Raw genomic sequence first — 27,456 nt, forward strand, 5'->3', positions numbered from 1 at the left:
TAGATTAGACTTCTGTAACGGCCTGCTCACTGGCCTCTCCAAACGAGCTGTAAAACAGCTGCAGTACATCCAGAACGCTCCTGCTCAGGTCCTGACTAGAACCAGGAAGTACGATCACATTAGTCCTGTTCTCAGATCTCTGCACTGGCCCCCTGTGGACTTGTGTACAAGTCTCTCCGTGGTCTAGGACCAAAGTACATCTCAGACATGTTAGTACAATATGAACCATCTCGGACTTTGAGGACTTCAGTGACCGTCCAGGACTAAACATGGGGTATCTGCGTTTCAGTTTTATGCAGCTAAATTCTGGAACAGAAGAAGAAGAAGAAGTCCAGCTCCGTCCTGGGCTGTGCTCTGGACTCGGTGCAGGAGGTGGGGGACAGAAGGGTCCTGGCTAGATTCACATCTATGCTGGACCATGAGTCTCACCCCCTGCAGGACACTCTCTGTCCGCTCTGGAGAGCAGCTTCAGTGAGAGACTGATCCACCCTCGTTGTGTGACGGAGAGATTTTGCAGGTCTTTCCTTCTGCTGCTGTCAGACTTTATAACAAACACCGCTAGCCTTGAACATGTGCAATACTGACTTAACCATGTGCAATACCGTCATATTCATGTGCAATTACTGTCGTACTCGCATGCAATAATGTCACATTCATGTGCATATAACTGATGTAAATAGAGTGTTTATTTTATACCATTATTATTAGTATTATTTTGTCTTATGCTAGCTGTTTTTATTTTATCTTTATTTTTCCCCTCCATTCCTTATTAAGAAATGAGAGGTTCTGTCGATAGGAGTTTTTGTTTATAAGAGTTTTTGTTTATAAGAGTTCTTTTATTAAGAGTGTTTTTTAAACGTTATCTGTCTCTGTATCTACCTGCGTTGCAACAACGAAATTTCCCCATATGTGGACAATAAAGGAATATCTTATCTTATATCTTAATATCTTATCTTAACAGTTAACTTGCTGAAGATGTGAGACAGAAATCTACTCTGACAATGTTAAAATCCAAGCTAAAAACAGTTTTATTTAGCTGTGCATATGACTGTAATGATTTTCTGTGCCCTCTTCTCTTTTATGTCTTAAAAGTTTTTGTGATTTTAATGATTTTTTTCCCTGTTGTATCTAATAAGATAAAAATAGACTTAGTATATGCACAATTTTTTTTTATTTACGTGGGGTAAAACGGAAACTCCACTGTCAATCAACACCGGATCTGTGCAGGTCTTGCTTATCCTGAACGCACCTCTTAGTGTATTAGTCATATGCTAACCAAATAGAAGACATTTGCCCCTGGAGGACAAGGACATTAGAACATGACTTGGATGACCTGGATGCCTAACCACGCCCAGATTTTTAAAAGATTTTTCCCCCCCAAGTTTTTTTTTTACAGACACAAAACACAACGTCTGGGGACACAACCTAAGAGAAAAAGAAAGTAGCAATAATACAGTAATGAGAAATAACATGGTTAAACATAAATAAAGCTACAACGTACCTAGTCCAACATAAACGTCCCAGCTCGCCCCAAAGTTGTTTTCCCCATATGTCTAATGTGTACTATAATGTCAACCTGTCCTTGATTGTCAGGGGGGTTGAGTCATCAATTTCCTTGTGATGGCCTTTTTTCCTGATTCCAAAATTATAATCCAAAGGTATTCATCTATTGTGTCAATGGCAGGGGTTCTGAGGCCTAAGTACATAGTTCTGACATCTAATGGGATGGTGATGTCAACCACGCCCAGATTAGACCAAGACAGGGCCCTAGGATGTGGGAAACAGTCCCAGAGGAGAGGGACATCGGAATTGAAGGACATGAAACCTATTGATGTCGGTGTAATCCCTCCAGGCGTGTTCTATTGATAATGATGAATTTTCCCCACCCATTCTTTGGGATGAAGCAGTTTTGAGGGGCAAAGTAACCGCTTTCGCTTCAGCTAAAAAGTAACAAAAGCAAGAAAAACTAAAACAATTTATAGACTTTAGTCATGTTAAGACTTTTACATACATATAATTATTTCACCAGAGGAAACCTACGTCTTTATAAAAGTATGTGTTTTTGTCTCAAAGCTGAAGGCTAACACACATTAACTTAAATCTAAAGCAGACAAAATTGATAAAAGAGACGCTTTACTTTGCCTTCAACGTACTTTAAACAGGTTAGTTGAGTTTGTGGTATTATTTTAACAATATCGATAACATTTATTGTATGTTAGCATGGTTACCGTTAGGATTAGCTCTTAGAGACAAAACTGTTTACTTTTAGCAACATATAGATTTCCCCAGGTGAAATACTTACATGGTACATAAAGATCTTAACATGCTGCCTGTGATTATCCATCTGTAACTTGATCTCAGCTTTGTGTTAATTCATTATTTATTTATTTTAGAGAGACTCCATTATGTCTCTCTATTAATTCTCCACATGTCATGTTTTTATGGGGAATTAGCCGCCGAGTCTCACTAAAATCAATCAATAATTTATATGGTTGAGTTGTTTTGTCTCTAAGCTAGTGCTCACATACAATAAACGTCATCAATAATGTAACAAACTGACCTTGGTGTATTTTGAAAAACCTCGACGCTGCGATGTTGTGTTTCCTGTTAGCTCACGCGCTAACGTAACACGGAAACCCCCCACATTGCCCTTGACAAGATACACGTGAGTTCAGCCAAGATATAACATAGATGTGCTCTCTATACAGGAAAAACATTATAACTAACTAATAAGCTGTCAAATCGTGTCTGGGGATATTTAAGGCATTACGGGCTTCCTGCGTTGGTCTCGGCGCGTGTAAACATGACTTGTCACTGTAAACCACTGCTGTTTATACTGCAGCGAAGTATCAGAGCAGCCCAAATACCCTTACCCACAGTGATCAAAGCAAATGTACCAGGGGGTCGTGGCTTAATCCAGCACAGGTTATTGTTCTCAGCAGTTCGTCATGTCAGAATTAAAAGTATATGTGAGACGCGGACAGTTCTGAGGAGCAGCTCTCTTCATTTCAGTACCAAGGTGTGTATGCCGGTGTTGTGTAACCTCGTCAAACAAGGATCCAATAGTTAAAAAAAAAAGCATAACATTGGAGTAAGACTGTATCGATTTTAATTTCTGGTCAATTATTATTTCCAGTTGCCAATAGAAGACGACTATCCTCCTCTTCCTGATTACTCTGATTCAGATGCGCAGAGGAAAGAGGTTTACATCATTCAAGTGAAAGGTCTGCCATGGTCGTGTACACCTCAGGACCTTCTGCAGTTCTTTTGCGGTAAGTTCACTGTGATATATTAACCACACATTATCAATAGTTCTGCAGGTCCAACATCATAATATTGCTGTTTACAATCCAGAGTGCAGGATCCGTGATGGTTTGAAGGGAATTCACCTCACCACTGATCGATCCGGCCGACCGTCTGGACAAGCTTTCATTGAGGTAGAACATGAAGAAGATGTGGGCAAGGCTCTGGAAAAGCACCGACAGTATTTGGGTCCTCGTTACGTAGAAGGTTGTGAATGCAAAACAAATGCATGTAATTAAAATATTGCAACGTACAAAAGAAAAGTGGTATTAATGTTTTGTCTTTTGCAGTTTTTGAGGTTAGTAACAGTGATGCTGAAGCCATCTTAAAAAATGCTGCGGAAGAGGGGCCATCTTCAGACTGTGTGGTACGTCTCCGAGGTCTGCCGTATTCCTCCTCTGAGCGGGATGTTCTTCAGTTTTTTTCAGGTACGCAAACGTGTAATGATTATTTAAAGGTGCACTATGCAACATTTCTGGATGAGTTTCTGCCACAGCATGCAGGGTGATGTTTCGCTTTGCCTGGAGTGTAGGGCATTAAACATTTCTATCTATGCATTTATTCAGTCACAGTTTGTATAGGTTAAAGATTGTGTTAAGAAAATACATTTGAAAACGAGTATTGGTACTAGTGATGGGCAAAGTGAAGCCTCATGCAAAGCATTTGAGGCTTCGAACCACTTCTCCAGAGTGACATCTAGTGGTATGTCTTAGTACTACTACATCCACATTGGTTCAAACCACATTGTATGAGACAACTTTGTACTTTTTGTTGTGTATTATTGATGCAAAAATATGATAAAAGTGTGATGTTTTAAATGGCCTACATTTTTCCCTTACTAAATTTTGCTGTGCTTTTATTGTCTTACTTTGGAAAAGCAGCAAAATCACAGGACGGGGCAGTTCTTGACACACAAACTAGTCCCGTACCACATGGGCATCGCTGCTCCACAGATCTGATCTGTAATGTGGCCTGTAGATGTCACTTGCTTGTTTCCAAGTAGATTTACTTTTCATTAACATTTCATTCCAACATTAAAATCTCCATGGAGACCAGTGGTGACCCCTTCTTTAGACAGTTACATAGTGCACATTTAAGTAAAAACACCAATTGTTTTCTGTTCAATTAGTTCATATTTTTCATTTGATCAACCACACGATTAAAAAACTACACTTGTATAAAGCGGTGTATAATTTTCATTCTATATTGTAGGGTTGGATATAGTGCAGAATGGCATAACAATTGTTGCAGATAACAAAGGGAGGAACTCCGGTGTTGCTTATGTTGAGTTTACGTCACAAGAAGCATTTGAAGAAGCTTTGAAGAGAAACAAAGAACTGATTGGAAACAGGTAATGGGCATTACTTACAACACTCGAGCACAAGCATTTCTCTAATGAGCAATTTGACCTGATGCCTGCGACTCTTTCAGATACATTGAGGTTTTTCCTAGCAGAAGAGATGAGGTCCGTACTAGCTGGAGAAGCCGCACAAATTCAAGTTCACCCCAACACAGTTCTCCTTTTACTCCCAGAAGAACATCTAGAAATGGTGAGTGTTGTAGGACAGAACATGCATTGCTAGTCTTTAAATTCAGGTTAATCTTTAATGGATGAACTGCCTTTTAGAGTCCCAGACTTTACATTACATCCATATGAGAGGTCTCCCTTTTAGTGCGTCTGGAGAAGACATCGTCAAGGTGTAGATTCTAATCTAATAGTTTCCAAATCTGTTTAGTCCTATTACATTGTAATATAAATGTTCATGTATTTTTTTTCAGTTTTTCTCCCCATTGGTGGTTTCAAAAGTGCTAATTGAGTTTGGCCCAAATGGAAGGGCAAGTGGAGAAGCTGATGTATACTTCAGTGGTCATCAGGAGGCAGTGGAGGCCATGACCAGAGACAAAATGCATATAGGTCAGTCAGAAGTGTGATGAGACTATCAAATGTAAATACAATTAACTGTACCATGCATTGTTATATTTTCAGGAGAAAGGTATATTGAGCTTTTCCTTAACTCTGAGGCAGACGGTGAAAGGTAAGCAGCATACATCCCTGAATAATTGCTGATATTGGTTAAGCTGAACCATTTTTTTTCTTCTACAGATAAAGGAACATGAGAGATCAGACACAGTAACACAAATTACTACTATATTAAGTCAACATGGACATTCAATAAACATTCCTGATGTTTAAATTATGTTTGTTATTCTTTTCAAAATTCTGTTTAGCCAATTTTGTTGCTTAGGTCTTAGAAATGATGATATGAGAATAAATATTTTAAATTATATTTATTCATAGTTTGTAAACGTGCATGTTTAATCCCAAACTACATGCACACATTTACATACCATGACAGCATTGTTTGTATAGTGTTACAGTTAACACTTTTAAAGGCTATTAATTAAGCAAACTGAAATCCTAATCAAAGACGCCGTCTGTATTCTAAGAGCATAATTTGTTGCAGCATACATTTGTTAGTGATATTCAAACAGCATAGGCTTAAACATAATAGTCCACACAGTGGACATGATAACATGACCTTAATGAGATGAGCTCTATAATTACCACGCTTCTTAATGCCATATGCCCCGCCCCCACTAACACAAAGACATTGCTGGACTCCAGTTAATTTACTTGTAAAGTGCATAGCATACTTCCATATTTGGCAGTTCAATCTTTAAATGTGCTGGAGCCAGTGTAGCCGTTTTAAATACAGCTTCAGGTCGGGGATGAAGCATATTGTTGGAGTAGCAGGCCGTAGCAGTCGTTGCACACACACTCTGGGAGAATGGAGGATGGCAAAGGCAGCTCGTTGGATACACAGCTTTCACAGAAGACGCCACTGCAGTTCTTACACAGTTTCTGAAAAATAAAACCAGTGTCCAGTCAAATACATTTTGCCAATGTTAGTTAGTAACACCCTACCTTAACCTTGAGCAGGGAATCTTGCTGTTCACATTTGTTACAAACTGAGGCCTGAGGGATTTCTAAAAATGACTCCTGGAAAAATAAATAAACTGACAGAATGTTTTGGTCAATCTGTGTATGCTTTGGGTATTAGAATATCTCACCTGCTCATCCTCATGATGGGATAAAGATCTTAAGGAAATAAATTACAAGATTATATTTTGCCCTAAATGTAACACATTAAAACAGTTCTAAACCACTCACAAGCTGGAGCTCAAACTGGCCTTGTCCTCCTGTCCCGAGAGGGACTGCTCACTGCCTTTTTTTACCAACGTCGATTCTGGCAGACACTGAGAAAACAGGTCAACATAATTCCCTCAATGCAGCCAATAATTTCACTCAAGCTAAAAAGACAGTCATTTACCGCAACTATTGAGTCAGGCTGCCTCTTTTCCCTTTGAGGTGAGCTCAACTCTCTGGGTCCAATGTTGGCTTGATGTTCACTTTGCTCTTGTTGCCTCCTGATTTGATACTGTAGTTTTGACCTGAAATACACACATGAAAGTAATAACACCACAGGAGTGCCTTCTACACATCTACCATGTGTTCACATAATAAAGCATTTGGTTAAAAGAAGAAAAAGATTCAGTTGTAGTCATCTGCAAAAAACAGTCCAGATGACAACTGAATCTTTTTCTACTATGGAACGCTCCTGGACGAATGAGGGATTACACAGACATGTTTGGTTAATAGAGTACTAATCATTCACTCCACACTCTGGTGGTAAGCTACTACTGCAGCCACAGCTGCCCTGGCAGACTGACTTAATCTGTGCCAACTCACCACAGACATGTCAGGTTGCACTGGGGCTGCTGCTGCCCCCTTGTGGCACCTGGTCTCTCATCCAAGTCTAACCAGGCCAAACCCTGCTTCGTTTCCGTTTTATTTGTAGATGGTTATTACAATTGACTGTACAAAATGTTACTGTATCTAAATCAAGCACTTGGAAATGAAAGTTTGAGTAAATTGTACCTGTGTTTCTGCAGATGCTCCACTTCTTCCTGCAGACTCTCAATTTTATCACCAAACTCGAGTTTGAAGAGCCGGTTGGCCTCTAAGGCCAATTCCTTCTCTTTCTCAGCCTGTTTGCATCTGGTTTAGGGGGGTGGGTGTTACAAAAACATGATAAAACAAAAACTTGACATAAACAGGAAAGGAAAAAGTGGAATAAGGAAAAGCTTCAAACTTAAAGAATAACGCAAGCCATTCAGTTTTGATTTTACGTTTTATTAAGACTATTGATGATCACTACAGTTAACACCAATCTCATATTCACAAAGTCCAAATTAATAAACCGTAATTGGTTAACTGATCAGCTCGTCCCTTTCTGATTTTGAAGACATAGCACTAAAATCTTTGGAATATTATTGAATCAACAGTCTACAGAGTGTGTGTTGTTGGCGTGTAAAAGAGGGAAAACATCCAATATTTATTCTGCACATTGTGCTTAAAAAAAGTACAAACACAAGATAAAAATCAAAAGGGGAAAACATTTTGAGATAAAAAATATTGTAATCTCAAAGCTGATATAATTACTGCAGGAAGAATGTTTAAATTCTTAAAGAACTAAATGGATATTATGTTAGGCGGTTATGGATATATGTACGTATAAGAGGGTTTGTTTAGGTTTAGGTCAGTGAAGCGCTCGACTGCTACAGCTGGAGAACCTTTCCTGCAACTGAGTTTAGACTTCTGGCTTGCTTTATTAAATCCATGTCGCTAAAATAATTTAAAAATGTTTGAGTGATGACAGAAATAATTATGATGAATGAGGACGGGTAGGGTGACACACAAGATAAAAAAAAAGTTAAGGTAAATATGTGAAAATGCAAATTATGGATCTTTTTATATTTTCTCTCCACCAAGCCACAAAACCAGTAAAAAAAAGGCACTCACCTGGCTTCCAGTTGTTTAATGGTCCCTGACATTTGGTTTATTTTCTCTTCCAATCGGCTAATTGCTTCAGTTTTTTGTTTAGAGCTGGCCTCTGCACTCTAAAAACAGACAAAGCGTGTCAGTCGAGTCTTAAAATACATTTTCCTTTTGTGGTAGTGAAGGTTTCAAAGGTCGTCATCGGGACAGTGTTTTGTGGTCAGCCATGGGACGAATGAGATATTACATCATTTTGCTTTGTCGTTTACATTTTGAGGACTCTTGAGATGAACCCACTCTATTTCCCTGATTGTCGATTGGATTATGACATGTGGTGCAGGTTTGGTCTGTTTTACTTGATGCAGTCTAAATGAGAGCGATTAGTGCCTTTCTGTAAATGTGAATGATGGAGCTACATCTCACCTGTGCCTTGTGGCCGAGCTGCAGGTGGATGGCCCGCATGTCGTCTAACTGCAGTCTCAGCTCCACCAGCGCGTCTTGCTTCTCACAAATGTCTTTCTCCAGCATCTTCATGGACAGCTCCATCTCTTGTTTTATTCCAATTTGGACCTCCAGCTCCTTCTCCACATCCTGCACATTCAAATATTACAAATCTTACAAAGGAAAAGCAGAACCTTTCAGCTCTTTTTTTACCAGATGACCAGGAAACATACGGTACAGCAGGGGTGTCCAAACTATGGTCCGGGGGCCAAATGCGGCCCTCAGACACATTTTGGTTGGCCCTCAGGCTTCCTGCTAAAAAATCCTGTATAATAATAACCTAAATAACACACATTTTAGGAGATACAGACCTAATATTAATGTTCCAAGCCTTATTAAAGTGTTGAGGCTCCTCAAAACTACATAAAATGCAACATTTCCAATTATTCACTTCATTGTCATATCATCGGTGGCCCTCTGTGCTGAATATGTTAATAAAAGCAGCCCTCAGTGAAAAAAATCTGGACACCTCTGTTGTACAGAATACATATTTAATGCTACTTCTACAATAACTGCTTAATGACTAGCCAAAGTTATATTTCCACACCCCCGTTTTACGTAAATACAAACGCACCAATCGAAGCTGCGTTTCCTCTTTGAGCTGCTTGCGAGTTTCCCCCAGTGCCTGACCGTTTGCAGAGTCACTTCTTACTGCCTGAAATAAAATGAAACCAATCATTTCAGATTCAAAAGTCATCAACAATCGGACGCTTGAAATGCTGTTAAGCAAAGTCACCTTTCTGGACTCCGACGTTTGTGAGCTCTCGTCTTTTACCCTTTCCACTTCATCTTGTAAAGTGATGAACCGGTTGTTTACCACGGCAAGCTGTTACAAAGGGCAAAATGTAAAACCGACCATCGTATAATACATTATGGAATTATTTGTGAGTAAGCAGTTTACCTCTTCCGTAAGTCGTGCATTTGACTTTTCCAGAGCGTCTGACTTGGCCTGGAGATTATAAACTGATGCACTAAAAAGAACAAATACATTTTAAATTCAAGTTTTCAAGCTTTATAACAAACACATTCAAATGAAAATAATTAAAATCGAACCTTAAATGTCTATTAAGCTCTTCTAAATAATTCTTCTGATCCAAGATGGCGGTGATCTGTCCGTCACTGTCAAAATAACACAAACACAATGTAAATGGTGTCCATTGGAAGCATGTTATTCAAAGCCATCATTGCACTTACCCCTCTGCACTCTTACTAGTGTTTCCACCGTCTTTAAGATACATGGAGAAATCAATCACCCCGACCTGCAAAAGAGAACAAGTTAGTGTCAAAGAACATAAATGTAACTGTAGCAAATTGTACTTCAGTCCATTACCTGTGAATCCAAGTCTTCTCCCTTCATACACAAGTTTGCGTCAATGACATTTAACCCAACGAGCAGCCCGGCGATCACGGCTCCCTCCTCTTCCATCATCAATGCATTTGTCTCGTAGAACTCACTATTAAACAAGCGTTGAAATAAAAAATGGGCTCACGATCTCACTCGATTCAAGCATACGTTACGGGACACTGCGCTAACCTGAGCAGATCCTTTCTGTTGATGATGGTCTTCATGTAGTCGGAGAGCTTCTTCTGCATCAGAGCCAGTCGTAGCCAGGCCCGCCCTCGTCCTAGTGGGGTCCTGCCACAAGAAAACAAGTACAGAGTTAAAAATGATGACGTTCTAATACACGAGTGAATAAAAATGTGTAGTTAATGCTTACTTGAGTCCAGGAAGGTCTTTAACACTGGCAGTTATCTCTCCAGCTTCAGGATTTAGCTTCTCAACCAGTTCAAGTGCTCCCCAGAATGATTTGTTCTGACCAAGGAACGTCTTCTTCGCTGATTAAATGAGATATGGATTGAACCGGGGAGGAATTTGGAATGAAAACTGAATGTTAAGATAAGATAAGATAAGATATTCCTTTATTGTCCCACATGGGGAAATTTCATTGGTGCAACGCAGGTAGATACAGAGGTAGATACAGAAGAACAGATCACTTATAGGAAGTCTGAAAAACACTTTCAGTAGAAGATCTCCTATAAATAAATAAAAACTCCCATAGTTGTGTATGCATTTCGGTTCACTGTGACTTACTTTTCAAACCGTGCTTCAAACAGTGCTCCATCACAACAAAAAACTGCTGCAGCGGTGCATAGTCAGAGTCCAGGGTCCGTCCCAGGTTAAGAGCGGACTCGATGAGACCTTTGATGCTTAGTTTGGCCATGTTCATCAAGTTAAGCCTTTCGATTGCAATGGGGTCTTTGGGATCTGCAAAAGAAAAACAGAACAACTCAATGAAACCACATCACCAGGGTTACAGAGACGGAATACTATTATAAATCACAGTCGATTAGAAGTAGATTTTCTTTAAAAAGTAAATAGACAATGTGTTTTACAGAAGCAGACCTAGGAAAATCTTACAATGACAAACATCTTTAGCATAAGTGAGAATGTGCAGACTATAGTAAATGTTAAATAATTGAAGTTATGTATTTATTTTATTTATTTAATATGGACATAGCATTATTGGACGAACCAAATGCAATGTTTTAAGTGTTATAGCAAAATCTGCTAATTTAACACCTGTCCATAGGAGGCTTTTAGAATTAAAACAATACAAAATGTACAAACTATATACAATACATTTCATTTCATACATCACCATGTGCACAGTTCTGTCCTGATTTCAGCCACAGTTTCAAACACCTAATAATAATTTATGTTCAACTGTCTGGAATAAGTACCACAGGAAATCTTTGAGAAATGAAAAAGGCGTGGCTAATGATTGTTAGTTACATTGTAAATCTCTTGAATTTGATCACGTCCTGGATTAAAATGCAAACGATCACAAGTAAACGTGACAAAGAAACAGGTGGAGATGAGGTATAAACGGAAAGAATTCATAAGAGCTTCAGAGCCAAGTATGTTGACACGTGCAATATTTTGTGGTGGAGCAAATACTACTACAGATTATGTAAAAATAAAAAAAATTAAAAGAGAAGTTGATATTTCCAGTCAGCGCATACAGTATTTCCCGCTTGTAACACGGCCTGGTCTCGTTTAAGCCTGGTCATCCTACTGCTACCCGTCTATAAAAGTGTCGCCTATAAAAGTGTCGTCTGTAAAATCCATGACGATGACACAGCTTAAACACGACATCACAACAGCTTCACGGTCGTCTTCACCACACCCATGTCATTGCGCTCCATCATCACAAAGCTCGTCTCTTTACCTTCATGTGCTGGCTCTGGGTCTGGGGTGAGGGAAATGTCATTAAGCTCTCGAAGACAAAGCCAATCCCCGTCGACAGACACGCGGAAATTGCACAGATAAATGGTCTCCCGGGCAGCCTGCGTGATCTTGTCCGTCGTGGGAGTCGGTGTTTCGCTCTGAGGCGTCAGATCAGACATGGTGACTCAGCTGATGGTTACCAAAAGCAACAACACAACTGGGAAGGGGGGAAAAAAAAGAGAGAAGATTTTCTCTACAAGTGCCCAAAAATAATCAGAGGGAAAAATAAGAATGAAAACAAAAAGAAAAACAGGCTAAGATGAGGAAAGCCACAGCAGCTTTGAGCAGGTGTGTGAAGGGTCCTCCTCCTCTTTAGGCCTGCATCCTCTTCTCCTCCTTGAGATAAACAGCTGCTGTGTTCAGAAGACTCTTCCAAGTGCTTCCTTCATTCTAAGCCTTCTCCTCCTCCTCTTCTTCTACTCGCTCTTGTGCAGGTCGGGGGATTTAAAAAGCAAAGAAGCGCAGAGATGCACGTCAGATGCAAGTGTCAGTGAGATTAGCTTCAGTGGTCTATGACTGGACTGTCTGTGCACTGCAGAGAATGCACTGGGAGGGTGTAGACCAAGATGGCCGACAGTGGTGCTGAGTAGAGCAACAGTCGTCACGTGAGCAGATGGTGCATGGGGGGGAGGGGGCTCCTCAGAGAGCTGGGCTAACGCTAATGATGCAGGCATGGATGTAGATCATGATGTGGATCCATGAAGCAGAATCTCTCTTCAGCATCGACTGGCTCCAATTTAAAAACACAATGACCTCTTATTCAGTAATGGGATAATGGGGTGAGCTGCACGTCCCAGGACACAATACAGGGCCAAACAGACAAATGTGGTGTCATTGTGGAGCTAAACTTTACCTAGGATGCTATTGTAAAACAGCCTGTGGAAAAGTGCATGATTACGATGTCTAATAGTCATACAAAACCAAAGCTGATGCAGAAGTCTGTACACACACAACCCCACCTTAACAAAGCGTTAGATATTTTTACAAATAATCGGTTTCACGTAAATATCAGCATAATTAAAAGTTGTATTATTAAACTATGACTGTGTGAGTGTAAAGCATCATAAACTAAACGAGAGGCTCTTTTTTACAATTGATTGTTATTTTACACTGAATTTGTGGTTTGACAAAACTGTAGCTCTGTATACACTGTATTTGTGTGCGAGTGAGGACACTTTTAGTCACAGGATGATTCACTTGAGGGTGATAAATCAGCACATGTCAACACAACTAAACTTGGCATTATTATTATCAACACTACAACAGCAAATCAAGTCACATTGCCCAGTGTATTTGGGTTATTATTGGGGATTCTTGTGTGTTTCCCCCTCACACACACACACAGGTGGGGTTCAGGGCAGATGGTTTCCTTCACTTCTACACAGACTCACTGACAAAACACCACAATAACAATAACAATAAAGCTGTTGTTGTGACACTTTGAGTTAATCATTCTGACTTCACCTACTTTTGAGCCTCGTCTCGGACTTCTTGACGTGGGGGTCGTCCCGTCGCGGCGGCGTGGGGGACAGCGCCTGGGCTGATCCGAACACAACACTGGACGAGCTCAGAGCCTCCTTGAAGTAAATGACAGAAGTGGGCGACAGGGTTTCATCAGGGCTTTCGGCGTGTCCGTTCTCATCCGCAGAGCCGCGCTGCTGCTGTGGATCCTCCGCCATCGCGCTGTCTCTGTCTTGTCTTGTTCTCTTTCTCAAAAACTCACTTCATGTGACCCACAGCGCGTATCGAGCGGCACGTTAGCTCCGGCTACATACCATGTTAGCACAATCCATCAATACCGCCGGGTCTTTGACTGTAAGGCTGTTTCTTTTGCGACGCCCAAAAAACAAACTGTCCTCTAACAGCCACATCCGAACCCGGAAACGGCTTAATTATTGGTCAAACTGCTCAACATTTCGCGAGAAGAGCGACAGCAGCGCGAGCAATCAGAGTGTTTGTTCCGAAATGATAAGCAGAGTGGAGATTGCGTTAGAGTGACAGTGCAGCTCCCGTGAGTCTTTGCGCCTGTCGCACGTTGTAGCGGTGAATCTCCTTCCGGTTAGGCTTTCTGGAGTTAACCCTTTCCACACGGGTTGTGTTCCAGCGTAATATTGAGAAAAGTAAAGCTGAAGAAACTACAGCTCTACAGCTCAGTGTGAAGGTTGTTTTTATGAAGGTTGTTTTGTGTTTTTATTACGATTTATTTTTTGACATCGAACTTTTTTTTGACATTGAATTAAAAAAAATAATAATTCAATTTTATTTATTTTTTTACATGGAATTAAATTTTTTTGACATTGTGTTCGTGTTTATATACAACTCGTATTTATATACAATGCATATTTTTTTACTAGATTCAATGTAAAATATATATAAAATAATTCGAATTTTTGTTTGCATAATTCATGTTTTCTGTGTGTGATTTTTAAAACGCACTCTCATATTTGCCTCTTAATTTATTTTAATTATTTATTTATTTATTATAGTCAAAGGTAAGCATGCATTACTATTTACTACTAGATACTCGAGTGTGATTTTTTTTTACCTCATCGGGCAGTAACTGTTGTTTATGTACCAACATCCGGTTGAAATGTATTCACGTCAGTCATGACAGCATTATTTGGTCCACTAGATAGCGCTATTGATTGGTAATCTCTCCCAGGCCAGACCATACTGTCCAGGAATCCGAAGATTTGAAATTGACCTGAGAATTGATTATTTTCTTGAGCAGTCAGAGAAGTAATAAACATAATTGCAGACTAAGACATGTATTGGCAGGTTAAGTATCTAGTATGCTTCTTTTAAAGGCCCGGACTTAAACATAATATTCTTTTGGCCTTAGTCTGTAGAAACCTTAACTAAATAGTCATGACTTAATAATCCTGCATTATCTGCAGATAGAGGCTGGCTCGTGCACGTGTAATCGTGTTGTGTAATATAGTACACCTTACAGTGGGCTCAGAGACCCTGGGCTTAATGCAGATCGTGATGAATTACAGGCTCCAGAGGCTCTGAGGTCTCCCTCCTCTTGACCAGCCGCAGGAGGAGTGGCCTGCTGCTGCTGAAGGATGGTCCTGACAGGCAGCGTGCTGTGCCGCACACGCGCCGCAATGTTCCACTCCAAACTTTCATGCACAGTGTCAGGACATTTCTTCAACTTCGGACACTGACGGGCTGACTCCAGCAAGAGCCAGGTAGGATCTGACCTCTGATGCATTCTGTAGCATCCACCACAGACATGTCACCAACTCACTTGTGTGTAGGCTGGAATGTCTGAAAGCATGCATTATATCCTACTCAGAATGATTTAAACTGAAATTCACATTCTGTTGTTGTTTGTTTTAGTCATTCTATGTTTGTTCTTTTGAAAAATAAAATATAAATAAAAGAAACTGACGTACTTTTGGTTTGTGACATATGTAAAGTGCACTGGGTAAATTAAAGCTACAGCTGGATGCAGGGCTCTGTTGTTGTTTTTAGCATACTGTACTTAAAGGGAAACAGTATTAGAGCACTTCATTCAGTTATTTACTAAATAATTGAATTATTTTTACTTTGTATTATTATTTGTATTATTTTATTTATCCAAATATATTTTTAAATGTTTTTATTTGCATTTAATGTGAAGATTATCCAACCCTCTTTTTACTGCAGCAACCTCAGATACATTATTGATACTGTCTTGTGTTTTTGTTTGTGTTTTATAATTTTAAAATGCATGTATATATGTAATATATGTATATAAGTATTCTGAAAAATGTATTTTGGATGAGCTAAAATACTCCACATCTGTGTCTCTGCAGTGGAACATCATCTGTCACTCCAGTGAACGCGGCACATTCACTGTTTAGACCTGCAGACATGAACACCACCAAGAAGTAAGTCAATATTCCCTTAGTTTACAGCTATGTTACAGACATTTCCATACTCTGACAAATTAATACGTACACGACTTTTCATTGTAACCTTTGACCACATTTTCTGATGATTTAACCTCTAATTATAATTTTCAGCATAAAACAAAGCATCATAGATGAAAGGATAAAACTAATAATTGTTTGAAATATTTGATATATGTTTATGGATATGAGCAAAGATATTGTAATAAAGACCAATTATTTTGTTGGTATTATTACACTAGGTTACACGCTTATATATTTAGTAACCAAAAATAATGTGTAGGCCTGTTTTGCCTGTATAGTAATATTCATACTGTCCATTTGGCTGCAGTCAAAGTCAAGGGGACAGCGGAAAGTTTTGGATGATTCATAAATCATCAGTACAATTAAAGTTAAAGTGTTGAAATATTTTGGAGTAAGCTTAAGTGACTTCTCTGAAAATGACATGGATTGAACAAGAACTCTGATATGTTATCTGAAATGGACTGATAGGACTTCAAAGTAACCATCTTAGGAATAGTTTTATGGATCATTCTTAAGAATTGTGATTCGTGTGTGGTTAAAATGGTTCAATCACATCTGCATTGATTTTCCATTATAGACAGCATGTCATTACCATTAGGTACAATCATCTGGTTTGAGAACATGTTGTGTGAGATTTATAGAGATAGACCAGTGCACTTTTATCCAGCACAGGCCGTTTTTTTGTTCAGTGCGAAGAGGGAACTGCATAATACGGGACTACACTGCTCCCTTATAAGTTTGTGGTAAAATAGAGCTGTGGGTGAGTTTGCGGCTAATTTTTTTTTACTACATCATTTGGAGATATTTCTCAAAAATATTGGCAGACCTTAAGGGCTTTCAGTTCACTGGATTCTAAACAATCAGCATTGGTCATGAAAAAGACAACATGTCGATCCCTAGTGATTTAGAGACTTAAGTGCAGATGTGTGTGCTGTTGTCTGCATAATTGCTGCAGGTTTCACTTTGAACCGTTCTTAAATAAAATGAGATGAAAGTGTTATCCTCACTCACACATGACTGTGGTGTCCAGGCGGCCCCTGCCTGTTGTTACTGTGGTTGTTCCGTAGGTGGCAATGAAGGCAATGGTGGAGTTCATCACAGCTTTAATATTCAAAGAAGCAAGCCCACACTTAAGACCTATGTGAAGACCCCAGTGGAGTGGGAACTAACCCTGAGTACTTTAGGGATAATTCTTTTCAATACTGGTCTAAGCTTATGAGTGAAGGTATTTTATTATAATATCTATCAAGAAAGAACAAATGAAAAACCTGACACAGATGAATTAGTCCAGTTTGCTGCTGACAAAGTGTGTTTGACACAAAGCAATTAAGAAATGGCTCCAATATGTCTAAACTGTTTGCCTACTCTTAAAATGTACACATGCTACTTAGTATAGATATTTGCATAACAGTATTGACACCCACAAGTACCTGTATCAATGTAGGTATCAATATATCGATACAGATACTCCCCATCCTTAGACCCCGAATATAATCGCTATATTATATACAGTATGTTGTATTAAATTATAGTACACTTGTTTATTTAAATGCATTTTCTGGATATAATTTAATTAGTTACCACAAAATGTAATAATTCAACAAAATTTTGAGTGTATGGAAGACTTTAGTACTTTATCCAGTAATTCATTTTATTATGCACATTACTTTGTCCGAACATGGGGCTGAACTGTCCTTGAATGTAAGTCCTCAGGATGAACTCTCTGGTGGGAGCTCTGAATATCCCCTTGGGGTGCGTTTGTCCTTTACTATTGTCTGAACAGTGAACACAGACTGTCCAAGAATGAATGAAAATACTGCAACAATTTCCTCTGGTTCAGCTTCATTTCACTGGAATGTAATCCAACTTTACTTTAATAAGTACATGTCCTACTGTCACAAAAGAATCAACCACAAGAGTCTGTGTAAATGTACCAGTCCCAATCATTAGGAAAGAAATCTGGGATCCCAAATGAAAACAAAAAAGTAAATAAATAGTATAAAAGCAAATAAAGCATTCTTTCAATTGATTGACTCAGACTTTGAGCCATAACTATGGAAACCAGCTCTAGCTGTGCAATAAAAAACAAACACTTGCAGCCAGTCAGAGAAAAACATTTTGATCCGTCGCCACCTGCAGTGTTTGTGCAAGATTGTTTACATGGGGAGACTAGAGAGGTGGTGACTTGTTATGGTGTGTGTGTGTGTGTGTGTGTGTGTCCGTGTGTGTGTGTGTCTCTGTGTGTGTGTGTGTGTTGACACTTAAGTAAAGCTGGCCTAATCCTGTAAGGGCGGATGAGTAGACAAGACATGTGATGGCCCACTTGTTTCCTAGAGGGTGAGGTAGCGAGGGGGCATTACTAACCAGCTGGAGAGGCTTTGTTGTATGTGTCACCGTAGAGCTTATTACGCTGTATCATTAAAGATGTTTTTTTTTTTTTTTTTTACAAATTAGGATCAATGAATGGGAAACTGTTTTCTTACACAAGTTTGCTGAAATCGACTGTCGGCTCACTGTGATGTCTTTGACCACACAACCACACTCAAAATCAATTAGCCGAGACTTCCTGTCCACTCCCACACCCTCCTCCTCCGCCAGATTACCTCCATTAGACCAACATACCTGCTGTGCACTGTCCATGTCTCGGGGCGAGCTCGTTGCCTGAATAGTCTTTATTTTTTGTTGCGTGTGAGTGTAGGGCTACTCTGTTCTGAGATGAGCACTGCTGGCGGCTCAAGACTGAGTCCTAGTCCAAACTTGCTGCAGGTCAATGAGCCCTACAAGCGCTATGGCTCCACGCTGTCTTTGGAGGAGAGGTGTGAGCAGTCTTTTTTCCTCTTCTACTACTACAGGATGGAGGACGAGGCGGTGCTGGACAGAGGGGCGTCTCTTCTCAAACACATGTGTGACGAGGAGGAGGTGGAGGGTAAGTGCGTGTGTCTGTTATTTAATTATGGGGCATTTAAGTGCGGGCCCAGTGATGGAGACCGCTCCTTTTGTCACAGTTAGTACATTTGTCGCAGAGAAAATCCCAGCTAGGGCAATCGTTAATCAATCAGTATGAATTCAAAAAGTCCATTAAAGTCTTGGGACTCTTTTGTCTTTTCTTGTACACACGCTGAGGTTCGCTTGTTTGAAAAGCTGGCACGAGAGGGATGTAGAACACGCCGGCGGTGATTCACTGCACTAATCTGCTCAGACCCAGACAGCAGAGAGGAACCTAGTGCCCTTAAACATAATTACTGACTCCTAAACCATGTCAGATACAACTTGCTAATAGTCAAACATTTACATCTGTGCACAACGTTCATCAATCTACCAGCAGCGGCCTTAGAAATGAAAACGACTTCTGGATAAAAATTGAAATGCTTTTATCTGAAAACCTAGTTCAGTTGGCAACTTTTGAGCCTGTTTCCCCTGTGGAACTCACCCGGATAATTAAGGTATTTACAGTATATTCTGCACTAATGCTACTGCTCTGGAGGTCCAACGTCTCATCATCCTAATTACAGGAGAAATTCCACAGACAGAATAATAACAGACGTGCACATGTCAGACTGAGCGGTTTAGGCGAAATATCTTATTGTGATTTTTCTGACAAAAATTCTGACATTACGATTGCGATTAGATTTGCAATTTAATTTATATTATGTATTCTGCAATAGTTGGATTTTTCATTTATTTTATTTATTTTATTTATTTTATTTATTTTATTTATTTTATTTATTTTATTTATTTTATTTATTTTATTTATTTTATTTATTTTATTTATTTTATTTATTTTATTTATTTATTATTAGTTCATCTGTATTTGAACTGGGACAGTGAACATTAATAAACATGTCTGTAAATGTGCCAGTATTAACTGTAGTTTACTGCAGTCCCAGCAATATAAACAACATACATTTACATTATATACAGTACAGTTAGAATTAGTAGAAACATATGAAAGATTAGGAGTCCATGTATAAACAAATTACTGGGTTAAACATGTACAGAAATCTGCAATAGCACTACAATAGACAACAAATATGTCAACAATAAGGGCTAATTCTATGTCCAGGCGAATTAACATTTGAGAGAAGACCTAAATCTTCATAAATGCACTTTAGTTAAGTTAAATATCATCATAAAAGATCATTAGAAAGTATACGCAAGCTGCTTGAATTTAGAAGCTTATTCAACTGTCTATGCGATTCACTAAACTGTAGTAAGTATTTAGAATAGATATGTAGATAGATAGATAGATGTCTTTTCTGAATCATAAACCTGACTTGTCTTGGTATTAATTACTAGATAGCTCTTTTGGTTCTAGAAGCCCATTGTGTGCTGCTCGGCCCAGTGCCATGCTCTCTGTTGTGGGTCGGTCCCAGCGCAGCAGCAGTTACTGTGGAAACTGGCATAAGGGCAGCGTCTCCTCAGAAATCTAGTGCTCCAACAAACCTTCCAGCAAACACAAAGATTTCATTTCATTCCATGTGCACTTTACTGACAGCTTCAAAAGAATTTGTTAAAAAGAGAAGGAAGTTGTTTCACAAAGCTGCTCTGGCAGAGTGCAACTCTTTCTCCGCTGCTCCTTGTCTTAGCTGTGTTTTATTTGTGGTTCTCCATCACACTCCTTATTCTCTCCGCTCTTGTCTTGTGGCCTTGCAGGCTGTACTGCTCATCTATCTCGCTTTTACTGTCTCAGGCCTTTGTCTTCCTCCAAATGTGCTGCTGCTCAACCATCTGCTATAGATGCTATAACTTAAAGTTGCTGCTTAGGTTTTGATTACTTCAGCCGTTGACTAACCCGGTTCACTAATATCCTTATCAAGAGGGCCTATTTTCCCCAAAACGCACTACTTATGGGCCCCATTTCAAACTGAAGTTGTTCTTGAACACTTTGGCGTACAAACACTGGGCTGGACTCTTTGAAAGGCTGAAACTCTGATGTCTGAACAAGCTCAGCGCAGAGGAATATCAGAATTTAAAACTCTGCCTTGACTTTCTTTGGTAAATATAAAGAGCAGTAAAGCTGATGTCTGGAGGAGGGTCTGATGGACACTAGTTTGTTGGGTTTTGACAATTCCTCTTTAAAAGGCGGAGTCCATATGAAAGTCCTATTAATTGTAATTTTAAGGGTAATTTCTTTATTTTTTGTTTTAGAGTACAAACTGAGTCTGATTCTGAATGTTTGACTGAAAAAAGTGGGTTACGGCTTTTTAAAAATATTTTGCATGTTGAGCTTGATAGTTTCACATGTTGAGCAGCTTGATAGTTTCACATAAAATGTGAACTTATTTATTATTTTTTTAACTTTTGATATTGAAAAAGGTATATTTGTACAAAATGTACTTGAATATATTATTTGTAGCTTAAACGGCTTTATATATAGTTCTATAATTAAAGTGCATAGTTATTGATTGTAAGAATCGTATGCATACTAGAAATGTACGATGAGAATTGGCTCCAGCGTGATTCATTTATCTGTCTTTTTTTTGGGCTCAGTAGAATTATAGCCATAGATGTTTGGCTGCATTGTTTTACAAAATGTCATATTTGTAATGTTGGTGTCAGTGAATATAGATAAACCCCCAAAGGCAAAGCATTGTGTGGCACCAAAGAATAATGAATGCTGTTGTTTAATGGAGATCATTGTTTGTTGAATCAATTCCTGGGTCCAGCTTCACACAACACTACATTCGATTGTTTCAAACGCTGTTCTGTTCAACCTCTTATACAGACTGTCTCCAAATGCAATACATTTCTGATTCAGCATTTCAGTATATTTCAGTAAATTCCCCAGCAGCATATGGTCCCAGAGCACCACAATGTTTACTGGCAAAACACCAACAGTGGGTGCCCACTGTTGGTGTTTTGCCAGTAAACATTGTGGTGTACTTCCAAGTCTATGTAAAACATTATGTTCTGTACTAAAGTGCAGACAACAGGGATTTAGTCATGCGATCCCCTTCACTGCTACATGTTACCTGTGCTTCTTAACAAATATTTAACATAACAGTATTCTGCAACCTTTATTAGCCTGTGCTGTTATACTTGGTGGGACATGTGAGAATATGAAATGAATATAATGCTCCTAATGATTATAAATAAATGATTACGTTTTAGCCTTTGCCTTTTGATATTAAATGCTCTATTGTTTTTTCCCAGTACGGTTTAAAAAATGTCAGTTGAAACTATTTGTCGACCAAAAAATTTGTCTTAATTCAAATAACAATCATTCTATTTCATGGACATTCTAGCACATGTACAAATACTTTTCCTTGCAAGTTTGTTAAAGGTTTTTGCCTCTGTAATAGAAAGATAATTCATTAAAATCAAGGCAATGCAAGTTTATTTATGGATCAAGGCAATTCAAAGTACTTTACACAATAGGGGAAAAAATGCATTCAAATCACAAAACTGATAGACATAAAAGAGAAAAGTGCAGATAAAATCCTTTCACTCATATGCACAGCTAAACAAAACCGTTTTAGCTTAGATTTGAAGGACTAGAGGCCTGTCTCACAACTTCAGGAAGATGAAAATGGACTATATTGACTTTGGTTGATGTTTCCTGTATTGTTTCATTTTTCAGGACATCATACTGTTTACATCGGGGTGAGGGTCCCCAAAAGCTACCGGAGAAGGCGGCGCCACCGTCGTAAAACTGGCCACAAGGACAGAAAGGAGAGAGTGTCCGAGAACGCGGATGACAAGTCGGATGCGGAGAACAACGAGGAGGCCAGTAATAGCATCCTCAAACCTCTCAGTAAGTTCTAATGGACCCATGTCAGCTCTCATCACTGCTCCTGCCTGTCCCACTGACTCCACACAAGCCCTGGTGGCCCTCACTGACCCCAGAAACAGTTTGCTGAGTGTACTACATGCTTAAAAATAGCACTAAGAGATATTTGGACACAGCGGAATTAATTTGAGGAAAACTAGTGCCGTGCAGAGTATTGTATCCAGTGGTGATGGTGTGAGTGCTTGTGCATGAGGCTTTTGTCCTTGCCTGTTGGACTGTGTGACTTTGTGCATGGGAATATTTGCTTGCACTGGAGCTGTGCTTTGTGGCTTGTCCTACAGTAATGACTAATGGACCTTCAGGCACTGCAGTTACAGCGTGAACGCACGGACCGAAAGACACAACTAATAAAGGAAAGACACTACTAATAAAGGGGGTTATTTTATGTTTTTGTAAAGAGTAAGCGTTCATACCAAAATAAACTTTGGAACCTAGTGAAATTTGGTAATGTTAATATGATTGTTATCCGGGTTACCTTTTGAATCAATACGAACAGCAAAATATAGTGATTGAGGACATTTTGTTTGCATATTATTACTATGTTTGCTGAGACTAAACTAGACCATGAATACGATTTTCGTTGATATACTATGGAATGATGAGGCGCTTTAGGGATCATCTCAAAATAGGTTGAAGCTTAAAAGATGAAAACATTTTCGTCTCTCTCTGGACCCCCTCCCCCCCTCAAAAGAAAAAATAAATAAATGTCTGGCTTCACATAAAATTTTACGCATTGATAAAACGATAGTAGCTTGATTGACCCTGCTCACCTCTAGTCACTGAACATCCTTTGGTATGTTTATCAGAGAAGTTATGAACTCTCCAAATAATGTCACCTGTCGCGCATGGTTGTTTACTCAATCCACATGGCCCACAGACCCTACGGCACATCCCATTCAACCCAAATTGTGAGATGACCACATTGAGATGGTCTCAAGAGGATGAGAGAGTGAGAAACTAATGTTTCTTGTCAAAAGCTGTAATTGTCAATTGCCTGAGTTTAGACCATAGACATGTCAGAATGACAGAAGCAGAACACGTGCTTTTGTCTCAGTGAGAATCTCACGTCTTCTGTGATTGGCCGAAACCTCATGCGAGGTTTGTGTTGGTCCTTCTTCAGGGCAGTGCATAGCCACGTTACTAGAGCCAAATCTCTTGATCATTTGCTGCGCTGCGTCTTGCCGCAAAAAAGATTTTTCAACTTTTCTGCAACAGCCGCGTTGGCGACGGTGACGCCTGCCCCGCTCCCCGCACGGGCCACGGCGCGCTGTGCTCCCCCGCACGCACCCGCCGTGCTCCGCGCACGCACCTGCCGTTCTCCGCACCCCCCGCCTAATGTTGGCCTAATGCTCGTTGCTGATAGAGTTTTTTAGCATTTCAAAACAATTACTGCCACAACAATGTATTGAAGCTTCAAAGCAACAATAAGACGAAATGTAGGTTTAACCCCCCCCCCCCGAAAAATATTAAGTATTTTCAGCTTCAACCCATTTTGAGATGATCCCTTAGTGCAGGGGTCCCAACCACCGGGCCGGGGACCGGTACCGGTCCGCACCGCGTTTGCTACCTGGAAATAATCTATCAGTGACAGCATCTTCTCCTACGTAACTTTTGCCTGTCCCTCATGACACTAATAAGCTTGTCTGTGGATATATAATGAGGAAATTGCCAATGAAATCCATTAAATATAATGGAAGTATATTATATCTCTGCTCTTGTCCTGAGTGATAACTGATACATGATACGTCATCGCGGATGCGTCGTATCAAACGCGCTGCTCAAAAGTAGAACCACAAGCTTGCGAAAATGAGTGAAAAACAAAAGTCTTTGGAGAGCGTTTTTGCAAAGGGGAAAAGGCCAAGTGAGGAGCAGACGAGGAGCCAGCGGGGATTTTGGAGGACACGTCACCTGGGTGGGTGGCTCACCTGTTTTTACTTTTACAAGAGTTTGAGCGCTACTTCCCGTGCCGTGACGGCAACAAGACAAAAATTACGGAGCGAACTGGACTTAAACACACTGCGGGTGTCATTGTCTCCCATCACTCTAAGATGGGACCATCTCATTGCACAGAAACACGCGCAGGGCTCCCACTGATTCAGCCTGTGGTGAGCTGTATTTTTTATGCACTCATTTTTGCCATATTTATCTGATGTGCTTCCACCAGTCAGAAGAACAGTGAGGACACATGTAACTGTACGTTTTGTTACTCCAATTCAGATCTTTTGGTATGGTACACTTAATAATGTACAAACGCGTTTTTTGAGAACATTTCGTCTTCCGAGCTGAATCGAATGGAAGCCTAAACTGTTAGTTTCTTAAGTTTCACTTCTCTAAGTTTCACGTCTCATGCCTGACAGCTAGGGGGCGATACTGTTCTGTTTACCTGTTATACGTATCTGGGTGGGACCGAGGGAGACGTTGTCGTGTGGCTAACCTGAACGTGGTGTTCACGAAATAAATGAACCAAATCAAAGTGGAGTTATTATTTGGACTAACATTGGTAGCAGAGGATGGTTAGTAACTACAGAGTCCCGCCATCGTTTGAAGAGGAAAAACCCTATGAAAGCTGGAAGAATGAAGTCGGCATGTGGATTAGAGTCACCGATTTGGAGAAAAAAAAACAAGCTCTTGCCGTGGCGTTGGCGCTATCTGGAAGAGCACGGGAGACGGCGATGGAAATTCCGGTTGATGATTTAAACAAAGACACGGGAATTGCCACTCTTTTTGGTAAACTTGATAGTTTGTTCCTAAAAGAAGAAAAAGATCGGATCTATGAAGCGTACACGAACTTTGACCGGATGATGAAAAGCGGAAACGTGTCCATGGTGGACTATATTATTGATTTCGAACAGCGATATTCGCGTATGCGCAATTACAACATGGAGCTTCCCGATGCAGTTTTGGCTTTTAAACTGCTGGACACCGCGTGCTTGGATACGACGGACAGACAGCTGGCTCTAACTGCGTGCACGGATTTGACATTCGCCTCTATGAAGTCCGCTTTGAAGAGAATATTTAGCGGGAAAACGATTGCCACTACAGAGGGAATTAGTCAAGAATCTGTTTTTGCAACGGAGCAGCAACGTCAAAACAGGCCCTGGCAACAGGGTTCCAGAGCAAAAACTCCACTGCCCGGTACGAACCCGCTGGACAAGTACGGACGGCGGTCAAAGTGTGCTGTATGCCAAAGTACGTTTCATTGGGCAAAACACTGTCCACACAAAGGTGATGAATAATTGAAGAAAAGACAAACGTGGAAGAGTGTAACATTACACTGTATACAAAAGAATCGCCAACAGATGCAGAAATATTCATGACTGAATGTTTTGGCTCCGCTATAATAGACACTGCTTGCCTGAGGACAGTGTGTGGACAACAGTGGCTTGACGACTACATTAATGTGTCTGGAAAGAAAAACATGATGAAGTCTATGATAAAAACTGAAACACAAAGTCATAGGCCCTTCAAGTTTGGAGATGGAAAAGTGGTGCACTCTGTCAAAAAGGTTACGATACCAGCTAAGATTGGAACCACAAAGTGTAATATAGAAACCGAAGTTGTCCCTGTTAATATCCCCTTGCTTTTGAGCAAGACATCTCTAAAAAGGGCAGGAACAGTTCTGGACATGGAAAATGACAGTGCTGTGATGTTCAATCAACCTATCAAACTGGACTTTACAAGCTCGGGACATTACTGTGTGAACATAATCGACAGTGAAGATAAATGTTTTGTTAATGCTGATCAGATATTAACAACTACTGAGGAAGAAGTGCTGACAAGCACAGACAAAATGGACACAAGCGAGAAGACAAAAGTTTTATAGAAACTTCATAAGCAGTTTGGGCATGCTTCTGCTGACAAACTACAAAGGCTTTTAAGTAGTTCTGGAAACAAAGACACAGAATGCATTGGCTTACTACAAAAGGTTGTAAGTCAGTGTGAAGCATGTCAAAAGTAACGCCAAAGCAATGGGAGGAGTACTTTTACGGACTACGACAGAGTCTGAGGACTACGAAACGTCTGAGGAATAAAGTCTGGCGGTAATGCAACACTCGGATGCCAACCGCCATAAAACAACAACAACAACAACAACAACCAAACCCAAACCTGCGGCTGGCCTACCACTGGCTTCAACGTATAATGAGACTGTAGCTGTAGATCTGCACGAGCTTGAGCCAGGGGTGTGGTACCTACATATCATTGACCAGTTCACTCGATTTAGTGCAGGAAGTGTCTTGACCACCAAGAAATCCTCTGAGATCGTTAAACATTTTATTCATGATTGGATCAGTGTGCACGGCCCACCACGAAAGTTGTTCAGTGACAATGGTGGGGAGTTTAATAATGAAGAAGTGAGAGACATGGCTGAAAACTTTAATATTGAAGTAAAAACCACACCAGCATACATCCCTGGAGTAATGGGCTGTTAGAACGGCACAACCAAACTTTAACAGAGATCATACTCAAAGTGAAAACTACTACTAGATGTGACTGGAGCACTGCCATGGACTGGGCTCTTATGGCAAAGAACTGTATGCAAAGTGTCCATGGTTACAGCCCACATCAGCTTGTGTTTGGGCAGAATCCTAACCTACTTTCGGTGTTGATTGACAGACCACCTGCTCTAGAGGGCACCACTAAAAGTGAGTGGGTTGCCAAACACATTTCAGCTCTGCACACTGCAAGGAAGGCCTTTACAGAAGCAGAATGCTCCGAACGAATACGGAGAGCGCTAAAGAAACAGATACGTCACAACGATGAGAGGTATGAACAGGGAGACAAAGTGTTTTACAAACGTGTGGACTGTCCA

The 27,456-nt window shown here is 40.1% G+C and overlaps 3 protein-coding genes across 17 annotated transcripts in view; 2 read left to right on the top strand and 1 right to left on the bottom strand.

Moving 5' to 3' along the window:
* The first annotated feature begins 2,604 nt into the window (after positions 1 to 2,604).
* Positions 2,605 to 5,437, top strand: grsf1 (G-rich RNA sequence binding factor 1). Its single transcript, XM_072434177.1, has 10 exons — positions 2,605 to 2,665; positions 2,764 to 3,019; positions 3,137 to 3,272; positions 3,355 to 3,510; positions 3,594 to 3,731; positions 4,516 to 4,654; positions 4,735 to 4,853; positions 4,931 to 5,001; positions 5,083 to 5,218; positions 5,291 to 5,437. The coding sequence occupies exons 2-10, from the start codon at positions 2,804 to 2,806 to the stop codon at positions 5,341 to 5,343; spliced, it is 1,164 nt and encodes a 387-aa protein (XP_072290278.1). The 5' UTR covers positions 2,605 to 2,665; positions 2,764 to 2,803; the 3' UTR covers positions 5,344 to 5,437.
* A 466-nt stretch (positions 5,438 to 5,903) lies between these two features.
* Positions 5,904 to 13,627, bottom strand: rufy3 (RUN and FYVE domain containing 3). 4 transcript variants are annotated; one of them, XM_072434176.1, is made up of 18 exons: positions 13,402 to 13,627; positions 10,737 to 10,910; positions 10,363 to 10,480; positions 10,179 to 10,280; positions 9,975 to 10,098; positions 9,839 to 9,903; positions 9,698 to 9,763; positions 9,546 to 9,615; positions 9,381 to 9,470; positions 9,219 to 9,299; positions 8,567 to 8,734; positions 8,168 to 8,265; positions 7,244 to 7,363; positions 6,636 to 6,756; positions 6,476 to 6,561; positions 6,376 to 6,403; positions 6,230 to 6,304; positions 5,933 to 6,166 (listed from the first exon to the last, which is right to left on the bottom strand). In XM_072434176.1, exons 1-18 carry the CDS (start codon positions 13,610 to 13,612, stop codon positions 6,023 to 6,025), a joined length of 1,941 nt encoding a protein of 646 aa, XP_072290277.1. In that variant the 5' UTR covers positions 13,613 to 13,627; the 3' UTR covers positions 5,933 to 6,022. The 4 variants fall into 4 exon arrangements, 3 of the variants coding, with proteins under 3 accessions (XP_072290277.1, XP_072290275.1, XP_072290276.1); XR_011924390.1 differs by lacking the exon at positions 13,402 to 13,627 and adding an exon at positions 11,875 to 12,496 and having other exon boundaries at positions 5,904 to 6,166; positions 6,230 to 6,403; XM_072434174.1 differs by lacking the exons at positions 5,933 to 6,166; positions 6,230 to 6,304; positions 6,376 to 6,403; ... (1 more) ...; positions 6,636 to 6,756; positions 7,244 to 7,363 and adding an exon at positions 7,483 to 7,990.
* A 1,407-nt stretch (positions 13,628 to 15,034) lies between these two features.
* The window catches only part of slc4a4a (solute carrier family 4 member 4a), a 41,392-nt gene continuing 28,970 nt past the window's right edge, over positions 15,035 to 27,456 (top strand). For 3 of the 12 annotated variants that reach the window (XM_072433535.1, XM_072433534.1, XM_072433536.1), the window contains exons 1-3: positions 15,780 to 15,811; positions 18,709 to 18,782; positions 22,437 to 22,610. In XM_072433535.1, the coding sequence (XP_072289636.1) occupies positions 15,795 to 15,811; positions 18,709 to 18,782; positions 22,437 to 22,610 (265 nt within the window). In that variant the 5' untranslated portion in view covers positions 15,780 to 15,794. Of the gene's footprint in view, positions 15,128 to 15,736; positions 15,812 to 18,479; positions 18,783 to 22,436; positions 22,611 to 27,456 lie in introns of those variants that run through there. The other 9 variants (XM_072433528.1, XM_072433529.1, XM_072433526.1 and 6 more) reach the window with 6 other exon arrangements.

Source organism: Eucyclogobius newberryi, unplaced genomic scaffold, assembly GCF_026437365.1.
Source record: "Eucyclogobius newberryi isolate DKJ021-1_F unplaced genomic scaffold, fEucNew1.0.hap1 SCAF_6, whole genome shotgun sequence".
Lineage (NCBI taxonomy): Eukaryota > Metazoa > Chordata > Actinopteri > Gobiiformes > Gobiidae > Eucyclogobius > Eucyclogobius newberryi.

Bases quoted from the DNA above. Each gene is read 5' to 3' on its own strand.
- grsf1 (XM_072434177.1), top strand. From the start codon at position 2,804: ATGACTTGTCACTGTAAACCACTGCTGTTTATACTGCAGCGAAGTATC. The intron at 3,273-3,354 runs GTAAGTTCACTG...TTTACAATCCAG, and splicing joins CCTTCTGCAGTTCTTTTGCG to AGTGCAGGATCCGTGATGGT. The intron at 3,511-3,593 runs GTTGTGAATGCA...TGTCTTTTGCAG, and splicing joins GGGTCCTCGTTACGTAGAAG to TTTTTGAGGTTAGTAACAGT.
- rufy3 (XM_072434176.1), bottom strand. From the start codon at position 13,612: ATGGCGGAGGATCCACAGCAGCAGCGCGGCTCTGCGGATGAGAACGGA. The intron at 10,911-13,401 runs GTAGGTGAAGTC...TTTCTTTTGCAG, and splicing joins GTCCGAGACGAGGCTCAAAA to ATCCCAAAGACCCCATTGCA. The intron at 9,616-9,697 runs GTTCGATTTTAA...TGTTCTTTTTAG, and splicing joins GAGCTTAATAGACATTTAAG to TGCATCAGTTTATAATCTCC.